Source organism: Macaca fascicularis, chromosome 20, assembly GCF_037993035.2.
Source record: "Macaca fascicularis isolate 582-1 chromosome 20, T2T-MFA8v1.1".
Lineage (NCBI taxonomy): Eukaryota > Metazoa > Chordata > Mammalia > Primates > Cercopithecidae > Macaca > Macaca fascicularis.
In genome coordinates this window covers 26,419,176-26,441,179 of record NC_088394.1, presented here as the reverse complement: position 1 = coordinate 26,441,179, position 22,004 = coordinate 26,419,176, and the positions used below count along the sequence as shown (strand labels likewise).

Below are 22,004 nucleotides of genomic sequence, written 5' to 3'. Positions count from 1 at the left end.
TCAACACGTATTTATTGAGCACCTTCTATGTTTGACTCACTGTGCCCGGCCCTGAGGCCACAACAGTGAACGAAACAAAGATGCCTGCCTTGGTGAAACTGACCTTCAAGAGGGACAGATGGATGATAAATGGAGGCAGAAATGCTTATATGAGGCCAGGCATGGTGGCTCATGCCTGTAATCCCAGCATTTTGGGAGGCTGAGGCAGGTGGATCACCTGAAGTTCGACACCAGCCTGGCCAACATGGAGAAACCCCGTCTCTACTAAAAATACAAAACTTAGCCAGGCATGGTGGCACGCACTTGTAATCTCAGCTACTCAGGAGGCTGAGGGAGGAGAATCCCTTGAACCCAGGAGGCAGAGGTTGCAGTGAGCCGAGATCACGCCACTGCACTACAGCCTGGGTGACAGAGTGAGACTCCATCTCAAAAAAAAGAGAAAGAAAGAAAGAAATGCTTATATGAGGTCAATGATTCATGGCAATAAGTGCCATGAATAAAGATAAAGGGGTAGAAGTTCAAGACCAGCCTGGGCTACGTAAGTGACAGCCAGTCTCTACAAAACGTAAGAAAATTGGCCAGGCACAATGGCTCATGCCTGTAATCCCAGCACCTTGGGAGGCTGAGGCAGGTGGATCACTTGAGGTCAGGAATTCAAGACCATCCTGGCCAACATGGTAAAACTCCATCTCTACTAAAAATAGTAGTGTGGTAGCGCACGCCTGTAATCCCACCTACTCGGAAGGCTAAGGCAGGATAATTGCTTGAACCCAGGAGGCGGAGGTTGCGGTGAGTCGAGATCACACCGCTGCACTCCAGCTTGGTCTTTGAGACTCCATCTCAAAAAATAAAATAAAATAATAAAATAAAATAAATAAATAATAAAATAAAATAAAATAAAAAAGAAAATTAGCCAGGCCTGGTGGCACACGCCTGTTGTCCCAGCTACTCTGGAAGTTGAAATGGGAGGATCACTTTAGCCCAGGAATTGGAGGCTGCAGCGAGCCATAACCATGCCACTGCACTCCAGCCTGGGTAACAGAGTGAGACCCTGTCTAAAAAACAGAACAAAACAAGAAACCAAAGACAAAGAACAGCAAAGAGGCAGGCATGTTGGGATATGGTGATGGGGAGTAGGAAGAGGTACAGGTGATAGGGAAACTGAGGCTCAGAGCAAGGCAATCAGCCCAAGGTTGCCTGGAGGCATCAGTGACAAGATATGGAGGAGAATTTGCATTCCCTGCCTACCTAGTGTGTGCCGGGCCAAGAGCGGGCACTTTCATCAATCATGTGAATAATCCTCAGCCACCTCTAATCCTGACTTGGTGAGGTTGAGTTTGCTAGTCCCATTTCAGAGATGGGAGGACTGAGGCTCTGAAACACCACGATTCCAAGGGCTGGCAAGAGCTCTCTGGAAACAATGCTCCTTCCACCACCACCTACCAGTCACTCGCCCCTCATCTCATCCCTCAGCCTTTACTGTGATTCGGCCTCCTCTGGCTGATGAAATACGTTCTCACCGTCACTCTCAATCTGCAAAGCAGGAACCCCAGGCTCAGGGGTTTCAGCAACTTGTCAGCCACCAGCTACTGAGCTCCAAGGCCAGGATTCAAACCCAGGTCTCCTGACTCCATCAGGGCAATCGTCGCAAATTCCTCTGGCTCCTACCACATACCCCCAAATGCCCCCAATTGCCCAGGCAGCCAGTGTCATAAGGGGACGTGGGATGACTCTATCTTGCTTGTCCCTGGGCAGCTCATTCTCCCCAGTCAGGGCCCCCCTCAGATTTTCCCTCCTTGGAGAGCCTTATCCTGGTCCCCCCTTGCAAAGAGCACCCCAGAAGATCTCTGACCTGCACCCTGGTCTAGTGCATTCAGAGCGTGGGTCACTATGGAAAACCATCTGTTCATCATTGATATGTATTCTGTCTCCCCGCTAAGATGCCGGTTTTACAAATGTGGTGTCCTGGCCGGGCGCAGTGGCTCAGGTCTGTAATCCCAGCACTTTGGGAGGCTGAGGTGGGCAGATCATGAGGTCAAGAGTTCAAGACCAGCCTGACCAACATGGTGAAATCCAGTCTCTACTAAAAATACAAAAAATTAGCCAGGCATGGTGGCGTGCACCTGTAATCCCAGCTACTCAGGAGGCTGAGGCAGAAGAATCGCTTGAACCCGGGAGGCGGAGGTTGCTATTAGCTGAGATCGCACCACTGCACCAGCCTGGGCAATAGAGCGAGACCCCATCTCAAAAAAAAAAAACAAAACAAAACTAGGGTCCTTGTTGATCTCGTTCTCAGCTCTACTCTCAAGGTGTGTAGTAGCTGCTCAATAAATATGTATTATTGAATGAGAGGACTGCAAAGGGGCAGATTGGAGGGGCAAGTCCCTGCCACCCTGCACTCCAGAGGGACCGCTCGGCAGCACTGGGCCCAGGACTCACTTGGTGACGCTGAAATAGCACGACAGGCAGAAGAACAGGATGAAAACGCAGGCGGCGCTGACACCCCACAGGAGGCGCTGCTCGAAGGGCTCCCTGTAGGCTGGAATTGGGAGGGAAGCCATGAGCTGGAGTCAGCCATGGTACAGCCCGGGCTCCACTTCTCAGAACTGGAGACCCAGGGTCAAGACCCTCCTCTGAGACCCTCCACGATCTGGCCGCCGACCAACCCTCCACCTCATCTCCCCCCACTCTCCCTCTTGCACATTGAGTCCTCGTCACACCGGCCACCTCATTGTCCCCTGCTCCTCCAAAGCTCAGTGCCACCTCCAGATCTTGAACTTGCTGCTCTTTCTTTCCGGAAGCACAGAAGTCAAATGCACCGACCTAGAAGCCAGATGGCTCCGTGCTGTGTGACGCAGGACAAGTCCCTTACCTTCTCTGTGCCTCAGCATCCTCATCTGTACTATGAGGCTAATGACAGAACTTATCGTGCAGGGCTGTTGCGAGGATTGCATGATGAATCAATAGATAATGCACTCAAAACAGAGTGGCCTGTCCACACCATTAGCTGCCTTCATCTCAACATGGTTGACTCCTCCTTGTTCACTTTCATCGTCACATTCTCTGAAAAGGCTTCCCTGACACCCTCCCTATGGTTGCCCTCCCATCGCTCCATCACCTTCCTCTGCTTTTATTTTCTTCCCAACACTCACTGTCATCCGGATCCGTGTGATTTCTTTCTTTCTTTATATGTCTGCTTTTTGTCTCTCCCCTCCAGAATGCCAGCTCCACAAGAGTGGGGATTTCTGTCTGCTTTGTTCATCGCTGATTCCCCAGTGTCTAGCACAGGGCTAGCCATGTAGGATGAACTCAGTAACTATTTGCTGAAATAATTAATGAGGGTCCTACACATCGTATCTGTTTCATGTAAGCTAATTCCCTTCCCCAGGTCAATGGCAGAGAAGAATCCATTCAAAACCTTCCCAAGCACCTGGTTCTGTGCTGGGCTCTGGAGATACAGCCATGGAGATCCTGCCTACGGAGCTCACAGCTCAGGGCGGGAGACACGTGGCTCAACTGATATCCACAGTGCAGGATGAGCAATGCTGAGAGGGCTGTGCGGTGGCAGGGTCGGGGTACTGCCAGCCGCCACTGCACCCACCACGTTGAAGAATCTTCTTTCCTCGAGTTTTCACAACAGCCCTTACTCCTCCCATTATACAGATGGGGAAACTGAAGCAGTCTTCTTCACTCAACAGCTTTTTCCTCTCTCCCTTGTCAGGGAGCCATGACCACCCTAAGGCTTGGGCCAATCACGATTATCCTGTTCCCTTTTCCAGGCATTGGAGTTCCCAGTCTTCCTTGCAATGAGCAAGTAACAGTAACCATGTAACATGTAACAGTCCTGGCCAATGAGAAGTAAGGGGAATTGTGCTAGGGAAGCTTCTAGAAAGATGTTTGCTTCCCGATGAAAAAAGAGAGATGCACAAGGTACACTCTCTCGTAGCAGCCTTTCCTTTCCTTCCTGCTTTATGTAAGGCAGTGTGCAACGGCCAACCTGAGGGCATGGGTGGCAAGTCTAAGGATAAAATGCCACTGTGTGAAGGATGGCAGAAGGGAAGAGATATCACTCGGTTGCTGTACAAAACCCAGTAGGTCCATTTGTAAGATTTCATTTTATGTGAGACAATCAATATTTCTACTGCAAAAGACCTGTGGGATACCTCACTGAAAAGAGTTGTTTCTGGGATGTAGGTTTCAAGTGAGCAAGTTCCCAGCCTCCTTTGTGGCTATGTGTAGTCATGTGACCATTTTCACCAATAGAATTTGAGAGGAAGTGATGTGGCCCACTTCCGGGCTGCCTGCTTTCAAGAAGCAGATGTGCTCTCCACACCATCACGCCTCTTCTGCTGGCTGGATGCAGAATGGTGGGGCCCTAGAGCAGGGATTCTTCACTTGGGGTTGGTGGACCAACATGGCTACAGGTAGAATTCAAGGCTCTGAGAACTTGGATGGGAATGAAATTACATCTTTGTTTTCCCTAACCTCTGACACCTGGCATCTTCCATTAAGGATGGAGGAAGGGGCCAGGAACACTGGCTCCCACCTGCAATCCCAGCACTTTGGGAAGCCAAGATGGGAGGATCACTGGAGCCCAGGTCAAGAGCAGCCTGGGCAACATAGTGAGACCCTGTCTCTATTTATTTTAAAATTTTTAAAATAAAATTAAAATTAAATTTTAAAAAAAGAATGGAGGGAAGAGACCCCAATAATGATAGCATCAGTGATCCTGTCCCCAGGAAAACTCACAGCTACTCTCATATCACATCACAATTTCAGTATCATAAGGTATTATTTATGCTTATCTACTTTGAAATTACAGTAGTTATGAGATCTACCCCTAGAACTTATTTATATCTTAATAAAGAAGCACATATATCCCTAGATTAAAAATGTGTTTAAATATTTTATAACTGCATTTCAATACAATTACTTTCCTCTGTAATTCTATTTATTTTATTTTATTTCATTGTATTTATTTATTTTTAAAGATGGGCTCTTGCTCTGTCACCCAGGTGGGAGTACAGTGGTACGATCACGGCTCACTGAAGCCTCAAACTCCTGGGCTCAGGTGAACCTCCCACCTCAGCCTTCCCAGTACCTGGGACTGCAGGTCCATGCCACCACGCCTGACTAATTTTTTGTACAGATGGGGGTCTCACTATATTGCCCAGGCTTGGATTTTATGTATTTAAAAATATTCTGAGATGAGGTCCATAGGCTTCACCAGGCTGCCACATGGAAACAGGACACAAAAACAGTTAAGAATCTTTGTCCTGGAGAATGATGGCACCACAAGATGGACAGAACCTCACTCCCCAGATTTCTATAGGTAGGGAAACCACCCACAAACCAGCAACATTCACATTAGCTTGTTACATGAGCAAGAAATATATTCCGATAGTGTTAAGCCATGGAAATTGCGGGCTTGCTTGTTACTGCAGCCTAGCCTGCCTACCTGACCGATACACCATGGCAGGTGGTAATTTCATTATTTGCCATTAGAGGCATCCTATGATATAAAAACCCAGAGACTCAGCCAGGGGATGCGTCTGGCCACAGGGGAAGAATGGAGAGTGGAGATTAGCATTGCTAAGGCCTCTTGATACTCACAGTTGTACCACTTGGTGCTGGGGCTCCACTCACTCCAGGTGGTGTTATAGTGCTGAGCCCAGGCCCTCACCCGTGCCCTGTAGGAAATTCCAGACTTCAGGGTGCTGGCTGGGATGCGGAGGGTGGGTTTTAGGTAGGTCACGTTATGGATTCTGGACTGGTAGAGAAAAGGGAGATGTTAGTGCACCAGCCGGGAATGAGGGCGACCAGTGCCCACCCTGGTTGCTGTCCTTAGCTGACCCCACCATGTTTAGAGCCATCAGCCTAGGTATGTGGTTGTTCATCCTGTTTAGGTCCTTGCTTGCCACCTCTGTAACTGTGACCAGGCCAAAGCAACACAGGTTAGGCTCCCCGACTCATTAGCTGTATTATGTTACTTAGGCAAGTTGTTTAACCTTTCTGAGTTTTCGTGAGATAATTCAATATCATCTGTAAAACAAGGGTAAGAGTCCCCACTACCACTTCCTGGCTGTGTGACCTTATGTAAGTGACATAACCTCTCTGGACCTCAATGTCCTCATCTGCAAAATGAGGGTAATAAAGTGCCTATCTCCCTCCCCCCAGGGTTGTGGTGATAAGGAAATGGGTTAACATAGGTAAGTATATTGAGTAGGGTTTGGTATACAAAAAGCACAGGGTGATCTTTCTGAAGGACTGGCAGGGTCAAGGCATCTCTCTCTGTCCCTTCATGGGCTTCCTAGTGTCTCCATGGTCAAGTCCAAACTCATTGGCCTAGAATCTAATGCTCTGCCCAACCTAGCCTTCACTGAGAAGTGACCTCCAAGATGTGTTGTTAAGTAAACAAGGTAAGATGCAGATGTGTATGTGTTCTCTGCTTCCTTTTATGTTTTTGTTTGTTTTGTTTTGTTTTGTTTTTTTAAAGAGAGATAGGGCCAGGCATGGTTCACGTCTGTAATCCCAGCACTTTGGGAGGCCAAAGTGGGTGGATCACTTGAGTGAGGAGTTCAAGACCAGCCTGGCCAACATGGTGAAACCTTGTCTCTACTAAAAATACAAAAATTAGCTGAATGTGGTGGCAGGTGCCTGTAATCCCAGCTACTCAGGAGGCTGAGGCAGAAGAATCATCTGAACCCAGGAGGCGGAGATTGCAGTGAGCTGAGATCACGCCACTGCACTCCAGCCTGGGTGACAGAGTGAGACTGTCTCAAAAAAACAGAAAGAGAGAGATGGCACAAGGATCATTGCAGACAAACCTAAGATGGCCCCCAGGATCCCCACTTTGAATCATGTCTTTGTGTCATCTGGTCTTCTCAAGTGTAGGCAGGACCTGCTACTTGTTTCTAACCCATAGAATATGGTAAAGGTGATGAGATATATAGAGGATTTCATGGATGTGATTATATTACAGAAGACTGCAAGTCTCTCTGCCTTGATGACTTTGCAAAGGGCACACGGGAAGGAATGTGGGGTTAACTACAACCAAAAGCCAGCACGAAACTGAGGCTCTCAGTTCAACAGCCTGCCAGGACCTGAATGTCACCAATATCATATGAGCTTAGAAGTGACCCTTCCCCAGTTGAGCCTCAGATGAAACTGCAGCCCCAGCCCACAACTTGATTATAGCCTCCCGAGACTCTAAAGCAGAGAACCTGGCTAAGCTATGTTCAGACTCCTAACCCACAGAAACTGTGAGATAATAAATGGGTGTTGTTTAAAGCTCTGAAGCTGGTGGTACCATTATTATGCAGCAATAGAAAATTAAGACAATTTGCTTGTATAGACATAAGCTCTCTCTAGAGGATGCACATGCCCTCTGCCTGCCCTAATCTTGCCTCCTTTTCCCTCCTGGCAAGAGACAGATAGCAGTCGTCAGTCCCTGGGAAGAAAAACAGGAGGCTGCAGTCGGGAGAGAAACGTATTTCCATTCTAAGTCCTTTTGTACCATTTGTATTTTTATTTCATGTAACTATTACTCTTACCCTCCAAAAAAGCTTTAAAAAGTGATAAATGAACGCTGAACACGATGGCAAGTGAGCAACCTGAGTTCTCATCCTGTCACCCCTCTCCCTGCGAGATCCAGGGCTATGCACCTCCCTCTCCTCCTCCTCAGCCCCCGGCAGTTTCTTACTGGTTCCTGGCAGCTCCATTTCTGCTTGTGGTTGGAAGCACATTTGGGGAAATCTGGTGCAAAGTGAGCCAAAGGGAGTTTTTCACAAGAAAGAAGCAAAGTCCCGACAGATTGCTGGAGCAATTGCAGAGAGTTCAGAGATTTTCCTATTACAGAGGAGCTGAGGGCGGGGTGTGAGTTGAGGGGAGACTAGAGAAGGGAGGGAAAATTCTCACTCCCTTTCATCTTTCTTTCTAAACAAGAATAAACAAGAAGCAATGGCTAGATTACCGAAGAAACTGTACACCCTGGAAGGGAGCTGGGAACTGCGAAATGTTTTGTTAAGAAACAAAAGAGAAATCTGAGCTTCCAAGGAACTACTTGTGGTTTGTCTGTTTTCTTAACAAGAAGGTCAGGTGTTCAGGAGACCATCTCTGAGAGAAATGTCCATGGGAGGAAAAAGAGCACACAGGCTTGGGAGTTCAAATACTGGGCACAAATCTCAGATCTGGGCTGGATGCAGTGGCTCAAGCCTGTAATCCCAGCAGCCTGGAAGGCCGAGCCAGGGGGATCACATGAAGCCAGGAGATCCAGACCAGTCTAGACAACATGGCGAGACCCAGAGATTATCCCTTCAATGGGAATGTGAGGAAGGTGGATTCAGGGTAGGGAAACATGGGTGGCAGGAAATGACCTCCCCACACACCGGCAGCAAAAATAGGGGAACTCAGCCACCCCCTGTGGACGGTCCCTGCCATTATTGACCTGACAGTTTCCTGTAAATCCTCTCGCTCTTTTTAAGGATGTCAATACATGTATTTAAGGAGGAACTCCACTGGCCAGGTGCGGTGGCTCACACCTGTAATCCCAGCACTTTGGGAGGCTGAGATGGGTGGATCACCTGAGGTCAGGAGTTCGAGACTAGCCTGGCCAACACGGTGAAACCCCATCTCTACTAAAAATACAAACATCAGCCGGGCATGGTGACAGCCGCCTGTAGTCCCGGCTGCTCAGGAGGCTGAGGCAGGAGAATCGCTAGAACCCAGGAGGTGGAGGTTGCAGTGAGCCGAGATGGCACCACTGCACTCCAGCCTGGGTGACAGAGCGAGACACTGTCTCAAAACAAACAAACAAACAAACAACAAAAACTCCACTACCACTACCGTGAAGGGAATGTCAGGACTAGCTGCCATGTGGACCAAGCAACAAACTGACCTTGTTTTCTTGGGAAAGTCTAAGCCTGGGGTGTGGCCTCTGCTCCCTTCATTAAGAGGAGTTAGTAAACGAGTCAGCTCACAAAGACTTCCTCCTTACCCGGATGGCCTCAAAGGGGAACTGACATGGGTCACTGTCTCTTGAATCAGTATTCTTCTCTTCAATAATAGGGTTAATCAAGTGAGCTGTGGATGTGCCACCTACGATCGCTTGTGTCCCCCAAACTGGGAAACACAGACGCAGCCCACAGCCCTAACCTTTACAGATGAGGAGCGGGGAGCAGAAATAACTCCCCTTCTCTCATGTTCGGGGTGGGGGGCCAGGAAGCGAAGGGACTTGCCTAGGGCAGAGCCGGGTGAGAAGCCAGGTCTCTAGCTCCTGGGATTTGCTATCCAGTCCCAGGGCTTGCCGCCTAGGCTCCTGGCTCCAGGGACTGGGCCCCTGCTGGTCACCCACCCTGTTCCCCAGAGGTCACAGAAAAACGTCAAAGCATGCCCACTCACATATGCCGGGTCGTTTTCACTCCAAATGTTGACTGCATAGGTGAGATCATTATACAGGTAATTGTCAGGGGGATACGGGTTGCTCCAGGTCAGCAGCACAGTGTCGGAGACATTGGTGTGAACCGTGAGGTTTCCTGGGGCCCTGGGTTTCACTGCAGGAGAAACGGCATCTGTGTGAGGATCTATGCAGTGACACCCCCATCACCCAGTCCAGCCCCAGACTGCAAACCACAGCCACCACCCAGATTTTTGGTGGACAAAACCTCTGTAGCATACTTCTGGAGCACCACAGATTCAGAGCCACAATTTAATGTTGCTAAAATTCTACATAGAATTTTAGTGTTTATTAATTACCCTTTTTTCTTTTTGAGACAGGGTCCCACTGTGTTGCCCAGGCTGGAGTGCAGTGGCACAGTCACAGCTCACTGCAGCCTCAGTTGCCCAGGGCTCAAGTGATCTGTCTGCCTCAGGCTCCAAAAGTGCTGGGATTCCAGGCATGAGCCACCGCGCCTGGTCTTTATTAACCACCTTTCTACAGTGAAGGCAAAATGTATGAGCCAAAGTAACCCAAACTTCAGCCTTTTTTTTTTTCTTGGGACGTAATGTCGCTCTGTCACCCAGGCTGGAGTGTAGTAGCGTGATTTAGGCTCACTGCAACCTCCGCCTCCTGAGTTCAAGCTATTCTCCTACCTCAGCCTCCCCTCCCGAGTAGCTGGGATTACAGGCGCCTGCCACCATGCCAGACTAATTTTTTGTATTTTTAGTAGAGACGGGGTTTTACCATGTTGGCCAGGCTGGTCTCAAACTCCTGACCTCAGGTGATCCGCCCACCTCGGCCTCCCAAACTGCTGGGATTATAGGCGTGAACCACCATGCCCAGTCTCAAACTTCAGCTTTTACAGCTGCATCCTTCACTCCTTTGGCCACATCTCCGTACTTTATGATGATTTTCTTTATTTTGATTGATCTGTTTTAAAACTTGGTCTCCTTTGAAGCAATCATATCCCTGAGACCTCGGGTTATACTATGCATCACGGGAATAGAATATAATGCATTTTAATATGCATTAAAATCAATATACTAAAAATATATTTCATTTGTATTAAAACCCAAATGTAGGCTGGGTATGTAGGCTCACATCTGTAACCCCAGCACTTTAGGAGGCTGAGGCAAGAGGATCAGTTGAGGCCAGGAGTTTGCGACCAGCCAGCCTGAGCAACACAGTGAGACTCTCATCTCCACAAAAAACAAATTTTTTTAAGTTAGCTGGGTATGGTGATTCACACTTTAGTCCTAGCTACTCGGGACGCTGAGGCGGGAGGATCACTTGAGCCCAGGAATTGGAAGCTGCAGTGAGCTATGATCGTATCACTGCACTGCAGCCTGGCTGACAGAGACCCTGTCTCTAAAAAAACAGGAAACACGTAAAAATAAAAATAAAATAAAAACGTAAAAATTATCTTAAAGTTCATTCATGGGTCAGTTTAAATAACCTCCCAGCTACCAGCCCTGAGCAGACCTTCTGGAACGGCTGATGGCGCGGTGAACTGAGCCCTGCAGGGCCGTGGCCTTGAGTACTGCCTCTGCTGCTGAGAAGCTGTGTGACCCGAGGCAGGTTACTTGCCTTCTCAGAACTACAGTTCATTCAACTGCAAAATGGGGACAATAACTGTCTTCTGGAAACTGGGGCTCAGAGAGGAAACATGACTTGCCCAAGGTCACACAGCAATGACCAATGTTTTAAACTCCTGTCACCACACCCCAGCAAGCTCACGGGAGGCTCCTGCAGGGACCCCAGGTACCAGGAGAAGGTCAGCCTTCCATGGTCTAGACCATCTGAAGCCGCAGCAGCTGACCAGTGGACACAGAACAGAAGGACTGTTCCCAGTTCAGTTTTCAATCAGCAGCAGGCATGCCTTCAAGCAAGCACGCCTCATCTCAATACACCTTCCTGGGCACATAAGTTCAGGGCTGGAAACAGCTGAGCTGAAGGGGGCTTAGTGGTCTACTGTGCCCAGCTCTGTTTAAAAAATGGGAGGACTGAGGCCCAGGCAGGGGCAGGAATCCTATCAGATTTGGGAAAATACAGGTGGCTTCCTCCTGCTATTGCTGTGATCCCCCCCACCTCCCCTGCCCACCACACCCTCAGCCCAGGCGGTTGTGGGAACACACCCACCCACGCCCGCCACACTCTGCCCTGCTCACCATGCTCGCTGGGCTTGAAGGAGCCCTTCCACAGCAGCTGCTGTCCAGCCCACAGGTCCAGCGTATAGTTGTCCATACTGACCACATCATCCATGAGCAGGTGGCACACGCACCCCACACCGCCGTTGTTCTCGGGGACACACGTGTGGGTTCTGCAGACACAGGGGCTCGGTTAGGCTGCTCACCTGTAGGCTGGTTGGGCCCCACGGCTGTGCCTGGGACACGCCTCCAGGAACCGCATCATACTCTTCCAGCTTCCCGATCACTGATGTGAGGACAGATCTGGGGGCTTGGGAGCGGCCAGGGTGTGCTGGGGGCGGCTGACCAGGGTTGCCGCTCTTGCTGGTCACATGCACCAGGGATGCTCCCACACCCGACTAGCTGCTGGCCCTGGTCCTGGGACTTAGCTTGTCCTGGAAAGCCCATGAAAGGGAAGAACCGGTGGCACTAATTAACTTAGAACAACATAAGCTGTGCATCGCAAAATTTGGCCATCGTAGGGTAATTCCAGTGTTCCACCTTAACAGCTAACCCACATCTCATGGGCTAAGCCAGGGGTCTGCAAACGTTTTCTGTAAGAGGCCAGATAGTTAATATTTTGGACTTCAAAAACCATACAATTTCTTGTTGTTGTTTTTTGTTTGTTTGTTTGTTTGTTTTTGGTTATTTGTATAAATTTAGGGGGTACAAGAGCTGTTTTTCTTTTTCTTTTTTTTCCGAGACAGAGTCTCGCTTTGACACCCAGACTAGAGTGCGGTGGTGTGATCTCAGCTCACTGCAACCTCCACCTCCTGGGCTCAAGCAATTCTCCTGCCTCAGCCTCCCTAGTAGCTGGGATTACAGGTGTGCGCCACCACACCCAGCTAACTGTTGTATTTTTAGTAGAGACGCGGCTTCACCATGTTGGCCAGGCTGGTCTCGAACTCCTGGCCTCAAGTGATCTGCCCACGTCGGCCTCCCAAAGTGCTGGGATTACAGCTGTGAATCACTGGGGTGCCTGGCCTTACAAGTGCAATTTTGATGGCAACCCCCAGATCTGTTCTCACTGGATATGCTGCCTAGTGGTGAAGTCTGGGGTTTTGGTGGGTCCGTCACCCAAATAGTTTACACTATGCCCACTAAGTAATTTCTTTTCCCTCACCCCCTCTCCCACCCTCCTAAGTCTTCAATGTCTATTATTCCATTGTACCTGGAATAATGCCCATGTGTACACATTATTTAACTCTTACTTATAAGTGAGAACATGCAGTATTTGACTTTCCATTTCTGAATTATTTCAATTAAGATAAAGGAGTAGACTGGGCTCAGTGGCTCATGCCTATAATCCCGGCACTTTGGGAGGCCGAGGCAGGTGGATCACCTGAGTTCAGGAGTTCGAGACCAGCTTCACCAACGTGGTGAAAGCCGGTCTCTACTAAAAATACAAAAAATTAGCCGGGTGTGGTGGCAGGCACCAGTAATCCCAGCTACTCAGAAGGCTGAGACAGGAGAATCGCTTGAACCCAGGAGGCAGAGGTTGCAGTGAGCCAAGATTGTGCCATTGTACTCCAGCCTGGGCAACAAGAGCGAAACTCCATCTCAAAAAAAAAGATAAAGGAGGGCCATGCAGTTTCTGTTACAACTACTCAATTCTGCTGATGTACTGCAAAAGTGTTTCAATAAAACTTTATTTACAAAAACAAGCAGTGGGCCAGATTTGGCTCACAGGCCATAGTTTGCCAGTTCCTGGACTATACCAATGGACACAAAGCACAGCCCATCTACCTTAGAATAATCATGGAATACCACCTCTACCAGTGTACCTTGCGTGCTGGTGTGCCGTATATCCCTAGTCTGCCCCGTAACTGTGTGTCTTGTGTACGTGATTATGTCCTGGGCACCAGTGTAACAAAGCATCCTGTGCACCATGGAGTAGCCCAGGGAACCACCTGACTCCTATGTCAGGTCCCCTGGTCCATCCACCATCACACTGAACTCCACTCGCAACACTATTCCTCAATCAAGGGTCTAGTCCAGTGGTTCTCAAAGTGTGGTCTGGATCCACCAGGTCAAACTCTTTTCATCATAATACAGGGACATTATTTGCCTTGTCACTCTCTCTCACTGGCGTACAGTGGAATTTTCTAGAGGCTACATGACCTGTGATCGTGTCATTGATCTGATGATTTGTTGAATGGGGGTTTGCATGTTGTTGTGACTTAACATTTCTCCATTTTGGGCCAGGTACAGTGGCTCACGCCTATAATCCCAGTACTTTGGGAGGCTGAGGCAGGAGGATCACTGGAGCCCAGGAGTTTGAGACCAGCCTGGGTAACACAGTGAGACCTCCATCTTGATAAGAAAAAAATTTTTAATTGTTTTAATTTTTAAAAAATTACAAAATTTCTCCATTGTAAGTTCTAATTAGGTAAACATAGAACGATGTATTACCTAGATCAAAGTCCTTTGGGTCCTCACTTATTTTTAAGTGTGAAAAAGGGTCCTCAGACCAAAGAGTGTGAGAACTGCTGGTCTAGTCCAATATTCCAGCCGTATCCATGTGCCACATGGACCAACACTCCCAGCACGCGCTCCGCTGTATCTTACATAACATGTCCCCGGAGATGGGACCTCCCCTCTAACACCATACCCAATAAACAGCAGCAAACCATACTCAGCATCCTGCGCTCCCGGACCACCTGGACCCAGCTCACTCTTGGGCCAAACCCTTTGGGCACAACCTCCCCAAACCTCCAGCTCCAGCACAGGCTTACTCGGAGGACTGAAAAACCAGCTGGTACAACAGACGGAGCTCGGCGCTGCAATTGGTGGGACCGCCCATCTTCCACTCACAGGTAGAGATGCTCATGTAGTCGGAGACGCAGGTGGGCTCCTGCAGGACCTTCATGCTCCCTGGGGAGACACAGGAGCAGCCTGAGCGGCCAGGAATGCAACGCATGAGGGGGACTTGCACCCAAACAGGACCAAGGGGAACAGAACAAAACCACAGTGCAGGCAAAGTTGAGGGCCAGCGCCCACAGAGCTGGGGCCAGGACCAGAGCTGCTGGAGCTTCCCAGCTAGTGTCTGGATGACTGTGGAAGCCGAAGAAATACCCATGGGTGCGGGGGCCATTAGAGAAGAATGAACCAAGTGCACCTTTATCTTACACAAATTTGACAACTTGTTCTTGGCCAAATTAAAGAGAAAATATGTAGCAGTTTAAGGAGTGCCAATCCATCACACCAAGCCTGTGCCCTCGAGCTAGGGGAAGTGCCACTTCCCCATTTGCCCACTATCTGTGCCCCTCTTAGTTCCCACCCCTTTCTGCCCTCTCTGTGCTCAGGAGGTTGATACCACAGTCTTCATCACCAGGTACCCTTGGTCTTTGGTTTCCAGTTGGGTTTGGCCAATGGGAGAGAGGAGATGGATGGGCTGGAGGAAACATTGGCGCCCTCCTAGCTTGTCAGTGGCTGCGGCAGGACTGGAATCGGCAGGATGGACGCTGAGTTTGCTAAATCACCTGAACATGAGGCCACCCAGCCCCTGACCCTCAGGTGCCTCCATGCTCCCATGCTCAGTGCCACGCCCATCTCAGCTGACAACAACTTGCATAAGGGCTGACCATGTTAAGGAGCCGTCTTAGATAGCAAATAAATACTCCAAGCTTATCTCATGTCCAGAACTAACTCCTGATTCCCGCCCCTCCCCAAAGTACCTTCTCTTCTGGCATCCTTCTGCATTTCAGAAATGACAACCACCGCGTCCTTCCCAGTAGCTTGGGTCAGAAATCTTGGAGTCATCCTGGCCACTTCTCTTTCTCTCTCTCTCTCTCACCCCAATTCCAATCTGTCCTCAAATCTGCCTCCCAGAGGGATCTGGAGCCTCTCATCTCCACTCCAGACCTCCCTCGAGACCTCCCGGCTTCCACCCTCGTCCTTTCTCCACACGGCATCCTGAGGGGTCCTTTGGAACACAATGGATGATGTGGATCCTCTGCTCAAACACTGCAAGGTCCTTTTTGATTCAGCCACCCTGTCACTTTGCTGACCTTCACTCCTTCCTCCTGCTGCTCACTCTCCTCCACCACATTCACTCTGTGCTCAAGCCTCCCACCAGGCTTAGTGCAGGGCCTCTCTGCCAAGAATGAGCCTTCCCCAGATATCCGCACGGTTCCCGCTTCCTCCAAGTCAGCTCGATGACACCTTCCCTGACTTCCCTACTTTAAACTGCAATCTCCCCACCCCACCCAGCTTCCCCAACCCCCTCTTATGCTGTTGTGTTTTTTTCCCATCACCGTTTCTTTTTTTTTTTTTTTTAAGACAGGATATCACTCACCCAGGCTGGAGTGCAGTGGCACGATCACAGTACACTGCAGCCTTGACCTCCTGAGTTCAAGGGATCCTCCCACCTCAGCCTCCTGAGTAGCTGGGGCTACAGGCGTGCACCTCCACATCTGGCTAATGTTTTTATTATTTGTAGAGACAAGGTCTCCCTATGTTGCCCAGGCTGACCTTGAACTCCTGGGCTCAAGCGATCCTCCCGCCTTGGCCTCCCAAAGTGTTGGGATTACAGGTGTGAGCCACTACACCCGGCCACCATCACTTTCTAACAATCTTTAGAATTTACTGATAATCAGGGCCACCTGTCATTGACTGTCCCCTCCCACTGCAGTGTAATCTCCATAAGGCCAGGTGATATACCGCAGGACCCTAGCACACCATTAATAGTCAACAAATGAATGATTGAGAGGTGGTGACTTACCAGAGCTTGCCACCTGCAGCAGGACCAGGCAGCTCACAGGGAACAGGAGCCCAGAGCAAAGCCACCCCATTGGGAGATGCCAAGGCACCTGCAGAGAGAGAGCAAGCAGGTTAGTGCTGACCTGTGCTTCCAGCAGAGCTCATCTTACTCAACACGCAACCCTCCCCTGCCCTGGCCATTTGTTTGTTTGTTTTTCCGAGACAGAGTCTCCCTCTGTCTCCAAGGCTGGAGTGCAGTGGTGCGATCTCAGCTCACTGCAACCTCCACCTCCCGGGTTCAAGTGATCCTCCTGCCTCAACCTCCCGAGTAGCTGGGATTACATGTGCCTGCCACCACACTTGGCTAATTTTTGTATTTTTTGTAGAGACAAGGTTTCACCATGTTGGCCAGGCTGATCTCGAACTTCTGACCTCATGATCTGCCCCCCTGGGCTTCCAAAATGCTGGGATTACAGGCCTGAGCCACCACGCCCAGCCATGCCCTGGCCATTTGTGTCTCTGCGGACAACAGGTCCTCCACGTTCACAGATAATCTCTATAATCATGAAACAACACCCAGACCCACAAAGTCCAGAGGGTGAGCCACACAACAACTGTCCCGGGAGATGCTTCTGGATGTGGCCTTCCTTGGAGAACCCTCTACACATGTTTCTCTGATTATTTCCTGAGGTTTAAATACCTGCTCTGTCACTGACTAGATGTGAACCTTGAGCAAGTTGTGCTTCAGTGCCTCAGTTTCCTTATCTATAAAGTGGGACTAAGAATAGCACCATCTGATTGAAGTGCCGTGGAGATTAAATGAGCTAACACAGACAGAGCCCTCCAACAGTGACAGGAACACAGTAAAGTCTCAAGTAACGTTACCAGTCAGCTTAGTCCATACAGGCTGTGTAATAAAAATACCTTAAAGCAGGTAATTTACAAAGAACAGAAATGTATTGCTCTATTGGGTACAATGGTGTGTATCTCTAGTCCCAGCTACTCGGGAAGGTGGGGTGGATCACTTGAGTCCAGGGGTTTGAGACCAGCCTAGGGAACATAGTGAGACCTCATGGTGAATTTTTGAAAAATTGTTTTAAAAATTTTATTATTCAGGACAGACACAGTGGCTCACACCTGTATTTCCAGCACTTTCGGGGGCCGAGGTGGGAGGATCACCTGAGGTCAGGAGTTCAAGACCAGCCTGGCCAACATGGTGAAACCCCATCTCTACTAAAAATACAAAAACTACCCGAGTATGGTGGCAGCCACCTGTAATTCCAGCTACTCTGGAGGCTGAGGCAGGAGAATCGCTTGAACTGAGGTAGGCAGAGGTTGCAGTGAGCCAAGATCACGTCATCGTACTCCAGTCTGGGCAACAAGAGTGAGACTCAGTCTCAAAATAGACAAATAATAAATAAATAAATTTTCTAATTCATAGTTCTGGAGGCTGGGAAGTCCAAGATCACGACACTAGGAGATCCAGATCTGGTGACAGCCCATTCCTCACAGACAATGCCATGCTGCTGTGTCCTCATATGACAGAAGGGGTAAACACACTTCCTTCAGGCCTTTCATAAGAGCACTAACCCCATTCATGACCAACCGCAGAGCCCTCATGACTTAATCACTTCTCCAAAGGCCCCATCTCTTAATATGACTACAATGGCAATGAAGTTTCAACATATGAATTTGGGGGAACACAGTCAGACCATAGCACCAGCTATTATCATTGGAAAAAATGTTCAGAGGCCGGGTGTGATGGCTCACAATTGTAATCCCAGCACTTTGGGAGGCCAAGGAGGGAGGATGGCTTGAGCCCAGGAATTCAAGACCAGCCTGGGCAACAGAGTGAGACCTCATCTCTATAAAAATTAAACAAACTCAGCCAGGCATGGTGGTGCATGCCTGTAATCCCAGTTACTTGGGGGGTTAAGGTGGGAAGATCGTTTGAGCCTGGGATGTCAAGGCTGCAGTAAGCCGATTGTACCACTGCACTCCAGCAAGATCCTGTCATTAAAAAAAAAGAAAAAAAGAAAGTTTGGGAGGCCGAGGCAGGCAGATCACGAGGTCAAGAGTTCGAGACCAGCCTGGTGAACATAGTGAAGCCCTGTCTCTACTAAAAATGCAAAAATTAGCCAGGTGTGGTGGCACACACCTGTAGTCCCAGCTACTCGGGAGGCTGAGGCGGAAGAATCGCTTGAACCCAGGAGGCAGAGGTTGCAGTGAGCTGAGACCATGCCATTGCACTCCAGCCTGGGTGACAGAGTGAGACTCCGTCTCAAAAAAAAAAAAAAAAGGAAAGGAAAGGAAAGGAAAGGGACGGGAGGGGAGGGGAGGGGAGGGGAGGGGAGGGGAGGGGAGGGAAAAGAAAAAAGAAGCAGAATCTCACGGAGTCAAGTGTGTACTTTTCCCCAGCACTCCTGGTACATAATGTCAAATCCCCTCCAAAAAGTGTGTACTAGGGCTGGGCGTGGTGGCTCACATCTGTAATCCCAGCACTTTGGGAGTTCACAACCAGCCTGGCCAACATGGTGAAACCCCGTCTCTACCAAAAATACAAAAAAAATTAGCCGGGTGGTAGTGGTGCGCACCTGTAGTCCCAGCTACTCAGGAGGCTGAGGCAGGAGAATCGCTTGAGCCTGGGAGGCGGAGGTTGTGGTGAGCCAAGATCGCACCACTGCACTCTAGGCTGGGTGACACAGTGAGACCCTGTCGCAAAAGGGAAAAAAAGCATGCACTGGATTATATTCCCTGCAACGTTTCAAGCGCCCATCCTTCACTTCCCGCTTGGGTCTGTCTCCTGGGGTCTTGTTCAAGAAAGCAGCTCCCAGGCTTTGTTTTGCTAGTGAGTACCTCTTTGCCATCAAAAGCATTCTCTTTTGGCGCTCTGGCTGTTTCTGTGACACAGGACTGGTTCCAAGGCTAACTTCACAGGCTTGCAGCAAACAGGAACTGAGGCGTTGCCTCTGAAGTACTGTGTGCCGTGTCTGGGGCACCATAAGGATTTAAGGCCACCTCAGGAGCCCTAGGACCCTGCTGGATGCTCTCCCAGTGACTTGGGCACACTTCAGGGCCCTCCCCCACAGGGGTCCACCTCCCTCTCCACCTGGGCCCAGTGCCCATGCATCCCACGCCTGCCACCTACACTTCTTAAACACACCAAACTCAGTCCCACCTCCACGTCCTTCCTTTCTCTGTCCCCTCTACCTGGAGGGAACTTCTCTTCTTTCCTTTCTTTTTTTTTTTTTTTTTTTTTGAGATGGAGTCTTACTGTGTCACCCAAGCTGGAGTGTAGTGGCACAATCTCAACCCCCTGCAACATTTGTCTCCTGGGCTCAAGCAATCCTCCCACCTCAGCCTCCTGAGTAGCTGGGCCCACAGATGTGCGCCACGAGGCCCGGCTAAGTGTTTCTATTTTTGGTACAGATGGGGTCTCATTATATTGCCCAGGCTGGTCTCGAACTCCTGAGTTCAAGCGATCTGCCCGTCTTGGTTTCCCAAAGCACTGGGATTACAGGCGTGAGCCGCTGCGCCCGGCCCTTCCTCCCTCACTTGTGCTTTTTCTCTCTTCCCCTAATTTATGATGGTGCAAAATCAATGTGTGTTCAGTAGAAGCAGTACTTGGAGCACCCATAGGCTAATGTAAGTGATCCAAGCTAGGTTAAGCTATGATGTTCAGTAGGTTAGGAGTATGAAGTGCATTTCTGACTTAATAATATTTTCAACTTATGATGAGTTTATGGGGACATAACCCTATCATTAAGAAACATCTGTGCATGAGACACATACACACACTCACGTATCTCCATAATGAATAAATTACCCCAATACCTCAGTGTGCATGTCAGAAAAACAAGGACATTCTCTGCATAACCACAATACAACCATTGAAACCAGGAAATTTACAGTGATGCATCACCGCTATCTCATCCACTGCCCCCATTTACGTTTTGCTAATTGCCTCAATAATGCCCTTTAGACATCCAGGATCCAATCCAAGATCGTTCATCACATTTGATTATCATGCCTTCCTGGTGACCAGGTCTTGGCTTCTCAATACTATTCTGTACTGAAAGGAACCAGAGCTCCTTAGAGAAATGGCTGATTCCAGGAGAAGGAAAAGTACCAGATAGGCTTGGAATTCTTGTGCCAGACAGTAAGGAACTACTCAGCAGCTAGCTTGACCTGGACAAAAGGGGCACAATTTGAGCATCAAAATGAATATTATGGTACCCACTTGTAACCCTTAGAGTTAAAGTCCAGGAGTCTGTATTGACACAAATCAATAAATGGAGGAGGCCGGGTGCAGTGGTGTGTGCCTGTAATCCCAGCTTCTTGGGAGGCTGAGGCAGGAGGATGGCTTGAGCCTGGGAGTTGGAGGCTGCAGTGAGCTATGATCGCACCACCGCACTCCAGCCTGGGCAACACAGCCAGACTTCATCTCTAATAAATAGGGAAGAAGGGAAAGCTCTATTTTACTATGACAGGCTCAAAGTAACTCCCTGCAAAACTTGTATATTAACTAATGAGTGAAAATACGTATCAATGAACACTACAATACAGAAACCTGGCAAACACCACCTTCACCAGGTGATCTAAACTAACCATCAGCAATGGGACAAATTCCCGTCATCATCCCCCTGAAACAATGCCTGAGAAGAGCACAGCATTTCTTTTCCTGGGTTCCTGCCAAGGATGCATAAATCATCTGGAAACGTCAGACAAATGTACGCCGAGGGTCAGTCTATACAGGAACTGGCCACTACTCCTCACGAAGTGCCGGGGGTGCAAAGGACAAGCCAGTGTGGGACAACTGTCCCTTTTTAAATTGTCTGTCATCCTGACAGCCAGGGTCTGTCCCTTTCACCGCTGAGTCCCCAGTACCTACAACGGCGCCTGGCACATAGCACGTGTTCATAGCACATGGCACATAGCACATAGCACGTGTTCAGTAACTGTTTGTTGATTAAATTCATTTAGGACATGACGTGGGGCCCCTAACCAGCTCAGCATGAGGCTGCAAAGCTCTCTCTAGGGGGAGGCTCCGTATCTGCTCAAAGCCCGAACTCGTCGTCCTTGCTGAGAGTTACAAAAGCAAAGTCTCAAGTAAAGGAGGGGTGGAAATGGGGTGGTGGGTTCCCGACACTGATTTCCTCTGCAAGTCCCAGTAACTTTTACTCTCACAACTACACAGATGCCCACATTATCCTGTGGCAGAGATGGCAAAGGTGTCACTTTAGCCTCAATTTTGAATAAAGAGAAACAGAGAGGCCAAGACGCCTGTCCAAGGTCGCACAGTAGAAGACTTTCACGGTAAAGTCCTCCAAAGGGAAACAGGGAAGTTGACAACCCAGTCAGGATTGACTGAAACATCCCAGCATGGTGTCAGGACTGATACTCTGTTGTGGAAGGCACACCCACACTTACTCATGCCCAAGTGCACACACACAGGCCGCAGCTAGCTTCTCAGGGATGCGTGGGTGCTACATTTCAGGAGAAATCACAGATGTGGTGGGAGAAGAGGCTTCCATGCACATCAGAGGCAAAAAGAATAAAGATGCAGGTGAGTAAAAGAATTAAAAAGATAAGCGCCACGTTATCGCGGTCAAGTACGTGGCAAGAGGAGATGACAAGCTCCCATTCTAAATCAAGAGATTCCTGAAGTGCTGGAGTTGGGA

The 22,004-nt window shown here is 49.2% G+C and overlaps 1 protein-coding gene across 20 annotated transcripts in view; it reads right to left on the bottom strand.

The window, feature by feature from the left end:
- IL4R (interleukin 4 receptor) overlaps positions 1 to 22,004 on the bottom strand; it is a 50,551-nt gene that overhangs the window by 6,433 nt on the left and 22,114 nt on the right. For 5 of the 20 annotated variants that reach the window (XM_045382860.2, XM_005591515.4, XM_074026822.1 and 2 more), the window contains exons 2-7: positions 16,346 to 16,433; positions 14,358 to 14,517; positions 11,605 to 11,756; positions 9,400 to 9,551; positions 5,614 to 5,770; positions 2,440 to 2,539 (exon numbers count right to left, since the gene is read on the bottom strand). In XM_045382860.2, coding sequence (XP_045238795.2) covers positions 2,440 to 2,539; positions 5,614 to 5,770; positions 9,400 to 9,551; positions 11,605 to 11,756; positions 14,358 to 14,517; positions 16,346 to 16,415 — 791 coding nt within the window. In that variant the 5' untranslated portion in view covers positions 16,416 to 16,433. Of the gene's footprint in view, positions 1 to 2,439; positions 2,540 to 5,613; positions 5,771 to 9,399; positions 9,552 to 11,604; positions 11,757 to 14,357; positions 14,518 to 16,345; positions 16,434 to 18,917; positions 19,036 to 22,004 lie in introns of those variants that run through there. The other 15 variants (XM_045382862.2, XM_005591517.4, XM_074026824.1 and 12 more) reach the window with 4 other exon arrangements.